The sequence below is a fragment of the Empidonax traillii genome, unplaced genomic scaffold (assembly GCF_003031625.1).
Source record: "Empidonax traillii isolate 1590-97213 ecotype Southwest subspecies unplaced genomic scaffold, ASM303162v1 scaffold295:size639837, whole genome shotgun sequence".
NCBI classification, from domain to species: Eukaryota; Metazoa; Chordata; class Aves; order Passeriformes; family Tyrannidae; genus Empidonax; species Empidonax traillii.
The window spans coordinates 43,291-52,186 of NW_020955488.1; the positions used below are offsets into that span (position 1 = coordinate 43,291).

An 8,896-nucleotide genomic window follows, 5' to 3' on the forward strand; every position below is an offset into this window, starting at 1 on the left:
ACCAAATCCGGTGCCGCGGCGAAAACAGTTGCCCGAGAAAGGATAGCGGGACGAAACCCGGCCAGCGCGTTTGGGAAGGCATGGCAACCAACGGCGCCAAGCCGCGCCCGGTGCCTGGCCCCGCACCGTGCCGTTCACCGCGCTGGAGGTGGCCCCGCGCATTCCGGCCCGACGCCCGGCTGGCTCTTTGTCCTGCCGCAGCGCGCTGAAATGCGGGCCTGTGTGCTGTAGGGTTTAAACAAGCAACGGAGTTTGTTCCTTCCCCATCTCGAGGCAGCCTGACCTCTAGTCGGTTCCATCCCGGTGCGAACTGGGAGCGGGACAAAGGCCCACTTCCCAAATGGGGAAGAGTGAAAGAGAGCGATTCCTGCTCCAAACCTCCTCCGGCTTACAGCTACTTTCCAGTTGGGTCTAGAAACACGTTTCAGGGGAGGTGGTGGTTCCTCGCCCCTCTCCTCTGGCAGCCTCTGCTTCAGACAGCATCCGACACTGCACCGACAGCCCTGCCACGCTCCCCTCTCCTCTCTCGCTACTTCCCTCTGCCGTTCCCAAAGCACCGAGAGGCCCCTGCCCCGGTGGGCACCCCGCGGCCGGCCCTGCCCGCGAGGGGGACACAACTATTTTGCATGAACTTTCCTTCCTTGTTTTCACTGCTTTTCAGAGAATTTATACAGTCAAAACCAAGCCACCACGAACAACGACCTGGGACTAGCTTTTTCAGCTGCATTGCCTCCTTTCGTGAAAGACTCGTTGCTTAGACTCAGGAAAAGGCCCTAACGAGCCCAGAATTTCCTACCTCCTTCCCCAGCACGCATAGGATGCGTTTCCCGAGAAAACCTCGGTGGCGATGCGGGGCACACAGATTTCTCTGGCCACTTAGGGACCCCCTCCCGGGTCGTTCCTGCGGGGGGCATTTGGGGGCCACGGCGGAGATGCGGGAGAACAGTCAGCAGCCGCCACAACACGGGCGAAAACCTAAGTGGGCGTTCCCGACCCGCTCCCCTTTTGTTAGATCAAGGCAAAGGTCAATGTGGTTTTAGCGCGAATTTATTAGCACAGAAATCAGCAAGCCGCTCGCTAATTAGCAAAGCCCAAATAAACGTGCCCGGAGGCTTCTCTTTTCCTTTTTTCGTTTGTTGTTGATTTTTGTTTTTTGTTGTTTTTCTTTTCCAATTCTGTCTCAAAAGAAAGGGGACTCACGAGCAAAAATAGAGAGGGAAAAAAAAAAGCGTCAAAACCTCAGAGGAGAGGATAACACGGGACTTTATGAATGTTTTATGGGTAATTGCTGTATAACTTTCTAATTTCGCAGGGGGGTGTTCACCTCCAAAGGCTGGGGACAGAGCCGTCCCCGGAGCCCAGTGGAGGGTCACAGCCCCCAGTCCCAATCCGCGTCCCCTCTGCCCCCGCGGGACCCGGTGGCCGGGCGGACCAGGCCAGCATAGGGAAGGGAGGCGCTCGGCAGGAAAGATGCCTGCCAGGGGAAAGAGCGGGTGGGACGGGCACACACAGCAATAAAGTTCAAAGGCCAGCGGGGCTCGGGAGCTCCGTGTCCGCCGGGACCCCTCTGCCCTCCCTGCCTGTTTTCCCTCGTTACTCACCCCGACCGCCGGCGCTCGCTGCCTGTCCCAGCTCCGTGCGGAGACAGCTGCCGGGCCGGGGCCACATCCCCACGTCCTGCACGGTCCCGTCGCGCCCGCCCCTAAGGGCCAGAGCCTCTACCCGCCGCCACCCTGCCCAGGTGCTTAAAATAACAGCGAGGGGCACGACACCTGCAGGGGAATTTGATTTTCCTTTAAAATACAGATAGGGAAAAACAGCGCCAGTTAAGAAACAACAAGCCTAAAACTCAAAATATATTCAATATAATATTGAAAATAAAAAAGTGGCATCTGCCTTTTCTGCTCTGAATTTCTTGAGTTCTTGTCACGGAGAAATTAGCTACCTTGAATTTTCAAGTTTGTTAAAAAAAAGATAAAGTTTATTTTTTTTTTGCTTTGCTTTCCCCTGTAATTTTTCAGTCACAAAAAAAAAAAAAAAATCTATATTTTATCATCTAAGCATTTATTTTACTGAATCCAAAAAGACATGAAAAGGGATAGGGAAGAACCACGTTTGCTCGTTTTAAACTAACGTATAGAAGTGAAATTTTTTCTCCTTTTTTTGGACGACATATAATAAATATGATATAGCACTCAGCACTCGGTCTGTACAATTCTGTTCGCATTAGGGAGCATGCCACTTTGCAATAAGAAAAAAAAAAAAAAGGTCATGAGAAAAATCAGTGCAAAGTTCGTTTCCCCGGTCTTCTCCGCCGGGCGGGGGTCGAGGCGCTCTCATTCCCTCCGTCCTCCGCAGCCGTTAGTCTCTCCGGCGGGCTCGGGCTCCCTCTCCCACTCCTCCTCCACCCCCTCCGTCCCTCTCTCTCTCCGAGCTCCAAGTCCTGCCTCGCAGGAGCCGAGGTCGGCGGGTCGCCCCGCGGCTCTGCCCGCCTTCCCCCGCGTGTGGTCGTTTCACTTACGGGCTTGGCTCTGGGTTCACGGTTCAAGAGTCCCTGCTCTGACTGATCGCCTCCCTCGGTGGCCGGTGGCTGCCTGCAGAAGCTCCTGCCCCTCGGCTTCCCCTCGCTTCCTCCTCTGCGGTGCTGGGGCTTGTTTGGGGACGGGGAGGGGAAGGGCTCGTTGCGGGGACCGCGGTGCCATTTCACCGAGGGTGCGGGGTGCCGGGCATGGGGTTGGCCAGGGGGTTGAGGGCCGGCTGCCCGCCGGGCCCCAGCCCGTGGATCAGCACCCGCGGCACCAGTGGCCGCTGGAGCTGGGGATGCGGCGCGGGGGGAGTCCGGTACATGCTGCTGTACATGGCTGCGGCCGCCGCGGCCGCCGTCGTACTGTCCATGCTGCCCAGCAGGCTGGGGTGATAGAAATAAGGCGAGGGGAACATCCGCTGCAGTGCTGAGTAGTTCCCGGCCTCGGCCAGCAGCTCCAGGCCCACCGCCGTCTGCCGCTTCCACTTCGTCCTGCCGGGAGGAGCAAGAGGCGGCTGCAGGGTGGGCGCCACGATGGGGCACCTAACCCGGTTTTGCGGGAGTCCACAGGTGGCGAGCCCCCTCCCTTGCGCGACCCCGCACCACCGGGGCCCCGACGAGGCGCATCGGCTCCGTGGGCCCGCACCCGGTGCGATCCTCCCGGCTGTGCCCGCTTCCCCCTCCCAGCCCCGCACCCCAAGACATATGCATACGGCGACTACGGCCAAATTAATAACCCTGGTACACAGTTAGATCGCAGCGCGCTGACACTAATGGTTTGCGACAGAATTAGGGTTGCTGCGACCGTATGTAATGAGACAGAAAATTACGGCAGCGGTGACAGGGGCCGGACCCCCCAGCCCGCCGCCGGGGAGGGCGCGGGGCAGCCATCGGGAGCTCCCCGCACCACCCTGGGCAGGAACCCAGCGGCGCCCTCCCGCCCCCCGGTTCTCCGGGGAGACCCTGGGCCGTCGCGCCGCCTGGGCCCGTCTTACCTCCGGTTCTGGTACCAGGTTTTGACCTGCGTGTCGGTGAGGTTGAGGGCGGCGGCCAAGTCCATGCGGTCCTGCACGCTCAGGTACTTCTGCCGCTCGAAGCTGCGCTCCAACTGGTTGAGCTGGTGGTCGGAGAAGGCGGTCCGTGCCTTCCGAGGCTTCTTGGCGCGCACCGGCGGGCTGTCCCGGCTGCTGCTGATCTCCCGATCGCCCTCCTCCTTTGTCCCTGCGAGCGAGCCGAAGCGCGGTGAGGGCCGGTGGGACACCGGCTCGCCCCCGCCCCGCCCCGCCGCGGTTACCGGGCCCCGCCGACCCCTCCCCGGGGGCTCCTCCGGGGCACGGGGGAACGGTCAAGTATGGCGGGGGGCGGCGGCGGCGAGCCCGTCCGGGAAACGGCGGGATTTCCAATCTCTGCTTGCCAACTTACAGGGCTTTCGTTATTTTCTCGCCCTCTCCCCCTGGCCCGAAACGCCGGGAAATCGATCTGTCAATCCGGCTCTACTTGGGCCCGGGTTTGTGGCGCTCCTTGATCTTCCCCGCAGGAAGAACAATAATCTCCCTAATTGACCCACTGGGGAGGTTGGTGCACACAAAAATGGCCAGACCAGACTGTACATCTGGTTTGGGCACTCGTATGCTAATGCTAAAGAGCAAAACGAGCGGCACTCGCGGGCACCTCGCTGCTCTGAGCCTGCCGAAAATAGCTCAGTTCGGCAAAATAAGGAAAATGTGTCCTGTTGCCTCTCGGCTGCACCGGGCTGCCTGCGGGAAGGGCAGCTCTGCCGACGCCGAAGGGAAAATATCTCCTGTCCCTCCTCACCTTTCCCTACTCCTTTCCTCCCTTCCCCTTCCCAAGCGCACATCGCTATTTTCATTTCCGAACCCCGCACGGCGGGGGCTTCCCCATCAGCACGAAATCCCTAATAAAAAAAAAAAATAAAAAAAATTTAAAAAAAAAAAAGGGAAGGAAAAAAAAATTAAAGACGGAAAAATAAACCTTCTATCCAGGCGCAGGGGAAACGCGAGGATTTTGCCAAACGCACAAAGCCCTTCAACCTCCTTCTGCCGACAGCGGGCCGAGTTCTTCTTATTATTATTTTATTTTTAATTAAAAGTTGTGAGTTTTTTCGTTTATTTGTTATTGACTGCTGGGGAAGTGGGTTTTTTAATCTTAATTTTATTTTAGATCGAATTAGTAAAAATGAAAAGGCTGAAGGCAGTAAGTGCAGCTGAGCAGCCGGTTCTTAGAAAGCCGGAGAATCATTTATGCGCATTTGCATTAAAAATAAATACAGTCTGATTTCCCATGCGATCTCCCTGCTTGGGCTATTTTCTTAAAAACAGAGAAGCTAAATTTGGGAAAAAAAAAAAAAAAGGAAATAAAAAGGGGAGGAAAGGTCAACAGATATTGAATTAAAAAAAAAAAAAAAAGAAAAAAGAAAAAAAGCGATTTAATGTCCTACCGACCTTATCCCCGCGGTAGCGAGGATCACCGAGTGGCCCCGACAGAGCGAGCTCCTACCGCAGATTTTCCCCATGATTTTCGTTTCATCGATAAGGCCGAACGCCGCGGCCCCGATTGTACCGGCGGCCGAGGCGGTGCGGAGTCGGACCGGGCCGTACTTACCGTGGCATTTGATGTCCCCCTGCGTGTCGTCGCGCTTGTCGAGCTTGGCTTTGCCGTCCTCCTGCTCGAGTTTGGGCCTGAAGCTCTCCGGGGCCGCGCTGCCCTCCTGCTTGGGAGTGTGATGGGGAGAGGGGACGCTGGTACTGTAAGGTGCACACGCCGCCAGCGGTTTGCTGTCGCCCAAAATGTCCTTAATTAAAAAAGAAGATGTGGAAGTCCTGGGGCCGGAGCTGGCCGAGCCCAGCTGGGGCGGCGGCGGCTGCGGGGGCGACGGCTGCAAACTCGGCGGCGGTGGCGGCGGGTGCGGGCCGAGGTGGAGGTGGTGCGGCGGCGGCGGGAGGCTTTCCGCCACCCCCAGGTGCGGCTCGGGGTGCTCCATGCTCACCGAGATGGGCGACGAGGGCGCCGTCCCCACCGTGTCGATTTCCGAGCAGGGGGACGGCGTGGCCTGGCTCCTAAAATCCGCCGGCCGGCCGTCGCCGTGGGGGCGAAAATCTCCGTTCATGACTCCGGGGCTGCCGGTGCTGCCACCCGACAGGATCGTGTCTATCCCGAAGCTGGACCCGCTTGGCCCCTCCATGGCGGACCGTTCAGCGCCGCGTCCGCATCCCCGTGGGCGGCCGCGGGGGTCTCACCGGGGGTGGAGGAGAAGGGATGTGGGGGGGCGGAACTGGGTTACCCCAATCAGCGCACCGGCGGCGCGGGAGACACTAACGCGGGGCCCCCGCCGAGCACCACATCGCCGCCGGGCCGGCTCGCCGCTACCCAACTTTGTTGCGGGAAGTTGCGGGCGCGGAGCGGGGCGGACACCGGCCACTGCGGCGCGCCCGCCCGTGCCCACCGAGCTCCTCTCGGCGGCGGCGACTCCCCCCGTGACGTCACGGCCGCCAAGGCCCCCCCGCCGTTTATTATAAACCCGGGCTTTTGCCGCCGCCGCCGCCCGCCCCCATTGGCGGAGGGCCGCGAGGGGGCTGACGCAGCGCGGGCCGCAGCCAATCAGCGGCCGCGGCGGGCACGGCCGCGGGAGGAGGGGGCGCGCCCCAGCTCCCTCCCGGACCTGTCCACGCCGCCGCCGCCCCATCGGGCCCCTATTCCCCCGGTCACCGGAGCTGATCCCTCCGGAGAGTATCGTCCGGTGCTCCTGGGACGGTTCCCTGGTTAAATGTCAGAATAATAGGAAGTGCCAGCGACAAGACGTCGTATTAATCCTGATGAAGCAGCGTGTCAAGCTAATTAGAAGAGTAATTATAAGGGTGATAATGAATGACTTAGAGTTCTCCGAGTTTTATTTTAGTAGGAATTGCCATTTCCAGGGTCCTATGAAGCACTGCTCGACACCTCTCTTCCCGGCCTCAGTAGCCCCGAGACCCAGTCACCTCCCAGAACAATATCCGCACATTCGGGGGCACAGGGGAACTGGATACAGCAGTGGAGGCGCAGGGAAAGATTAGGGCAGGATGAGCCCAAGAGGGATTTTTCGGGTGCTGGTGTTCAGCGAGGGCACTAAGAGCTACCTTAGGTGTAGGGCCACTGGCGTCCCCGCCCCACACACAGAGGCTGGCCCGATGATGGGGAGCCCGCCGCCAGCCTCGAACGAGGAGCGGCGAGTGAGGACACGAGGGTCCTTCCTAACCCCTCCATCGTTCTGCCTGCCTCGTACCGGGAGTGTCCCGTCCGGCCCTGCACAGTGCTGTCCGGATGTGGTGGCAGCGCGGGTGCGCCTCCACCCCGTTTCCCATTACGTTTTGTTTCTTGGGGAAGCCGTCCCGCTCAGAGCTGCGGAGAAGCGCGAGGAGCGTTTGGGGAGCTCAACGGGAGCGAGAGACCGTGTCTAGCCGGTAACTCGTTGCGAGTGTTTGGATCCGACATGAGACGCCACAGCCCCAGGATAGTGGTGGGGGATGCGAAGCTGCGCCCCGACATGAGAGATACCAAGGTGGAGAGTGCCGCGGCCTTCGCCTCCGCTTCTGACGGCTTGGGGTCGGCCTTCCCTCGTATGGAGGAGGGCGAGGAGCTTCTGGGTCCTCGCTGGTATAAATCGCAGTGCTTCCCTGGGATTCACCGGTCACCGGTGCCACACCCGAAGGGTAGTGCGGCGGGACAGGTCCCGGCCCCTCTGCTGCACTTCGGAAGAAGTTTTTCCACGGCAGGGAAGCCTGTCCGCGGGCAGCCCGTTGCTACCGAGCATCGCCCGCTCCGTCCCGACGGTCCCACATGGCCGCCAGCGGCCCTGCGGACAGCCAGGGGCAGCCAGCCGCACGGTTTGCCGCCGGGCTTTAGGCACCGGTGCTACGCCCGGAGGCCGGTGAGGGAGCAGAGGCGGCGGGCCCGAAAGAGGTGCAGGGCCGCCCGTGTCCGCTGGGCGGCGGTGGCGGCCGCCCCCGTTGTCCCCGACGGGCGCCCAGCGCGGACGAGGCCGGAGGCAGCGCGGGAGCCGCAGCCTCGGTGCGAGCTAGGTTGGCAGCACGGCGGGGTGACCTCCTGCCAGCACGTCCCGACAGATCGGGGCTTTTGGAGGAACAAGGAGAAGAAAAGGGAACAGAAGAAGGGGGGAAACTGAGAAGTAAAATGAAAGAACAAGAGAAAATGACAAACACCTAAATATCTTCAAATGCCCAGGCAGGTTTCCTGCAGCTGGGAAGTAGCCCGCTGCGGCTGTATTTATCCTGCTGTCTTAGTTTGCAATTTACCCAAACTGTGTCCCAATTATCCCTGGGGGAATGCGGGATCCGGGGTAATATGTTACACCAGCATAATCCTTTAACTCACAATACACCTCCCCGTCCCGGAATCGGGATTTAGGGCTTAAAGTCATGTTCTTGAACAGTGAACACCTTTCATTTCCTTTCTCTTATTTTGTAATCCTCGATTCCATTGTGTAGAAATATTCTGGGGGAAAGCAGCGCGAGGCCCGTCCCGCCCGGGGCAGCCGCTCCGCTCCGCTCCCAGCCAGGCTCTGCAGAGCCCAGAACGCCGGCAACCTCGGCCTGTCCTGCTCCTCCGCGGGCACCGCCGGCCGGTTCGGATTCCCAGAGCGTGATCAGCCCTACGCGGGGGCATCTCACTCAAAAGGCCTTCCACTCTCCTGCCTGCACCCTCTGGGGGCGAGGAGACCAGCGGGACGCTCCTTGTACTTGTTGAGGCCAGGGTAGATGCTGACAGCTGCTGCCCCCTGTCCCCTCAGCCCCTGGCTGAATGACACCCCCCCCCCCCTTTCCCATCTATCCCACCCGTCTGACTGCGGGCAAAGCCACGGAGCTCCCCGTCCCAATAAATCAGCAACAACCGAATCAAAGCGATGAGCGAAGGTGCCACTCAGAAAACTCGGACGGGGCGCCGCTCGTTAATTAGCAGGCAGCTAATTAGAGCGGCACTTAGAGCGCTAATCAATGGGGCTGGGGGCAGCGAGCGGCAGGGATGGGCTATCATGTGCCGGTTCGACAACCGGCCCCTGCCGGAGGGGCGGGCCCAGCCCAGGCACCGCGGACCGGTCTCAAGCTCCGGCCAACGGGGTCCAGCAACTACCACCTTGGCCCCCAACGGGAAGGCCCCGCCCCACCGAGGGAGATCCCGAGAAGCACAGTGCGTGGGTCTGGGGGATCCCTCCGCCAAGCAGCTCGGGGATGGCAGGGTGCAGCATTTCGGCCTCGGGATGGGTTACTTCCCACTCGGATTTTGGTGCGCAGTCGTGTTGGCTCACTGGCAGCACCACAGCTCGGAGGGAGGGGGGGCTGGAGGAGGCCGGGAGGG

General features: G+C 60.2%; 1 protein-coding gene across 2 annotated transcripts; it reads right to left on the reverse strand.

Annotated features, from left to right (window-relative positions):
- Positions 1 to 1,784: 1,784 nt before the first annotated feature.
- On the reverse strand, positions 1,785 to 5,944 carry BARHL2 (BarH like homeobox 2). Of its 2 annotated transcripts, XM_027890686.1 has the most exons (4): positions 5,532 to 5,944; positions 5,147 to 5,336; positions 3,520 to 3,745; positions 1,785 to 3,016 (listed from the first exon to the last, which is right to left on the reverse strand). In XM_027890686.1, exons 1-4 carry the CDS (start codon positions 5,724 to 5,726, stop codon positions 2,704 to 2,706), a joined length of 924 nt encoding a protein of 307 aa, XP_027746487.1. In that variant the 5' UTR covers positions 5,727 to 5,944; the 3' UTR covers positions 1,785 to 2,703. The 2 variants fall into 2 exon arrangements, with proteins under 2 accessions (XP_027746487.1, XP_027746486.1); XM_027890685.1 differs by having other exon boundaries at positions 5,147 to 5,944.
- Between the last annotated feature and the right edge of the window lie 2,952 nt (positions 5,945 to 8,896).

Bases quoted from the DNA above. Each gene is read 5' to 3' on its own strand.
- BARHL2 (XM_027890685.1), bottom strand. From the start codon at position 5,726: ATGGAGGGGCCAAGCGGGTCCAGCTTCGGGATAGACACGATCCTGTCG. The intron at 3,746-5,146 runs GTAAGTACGGCC...GCTCGCTCGCAG, and splicing joins GGGGGACATCAAATGCCACG to GGACAAAGGAGGAGGGCGAT. The intron at 3,017-3,519 runs GTAAGACGGGCC...TCCTCCCGGCAG, and splicing joins ACCTGGTACCAGAACCGGAG to GACGAAGTGGAAGCGGCAGA.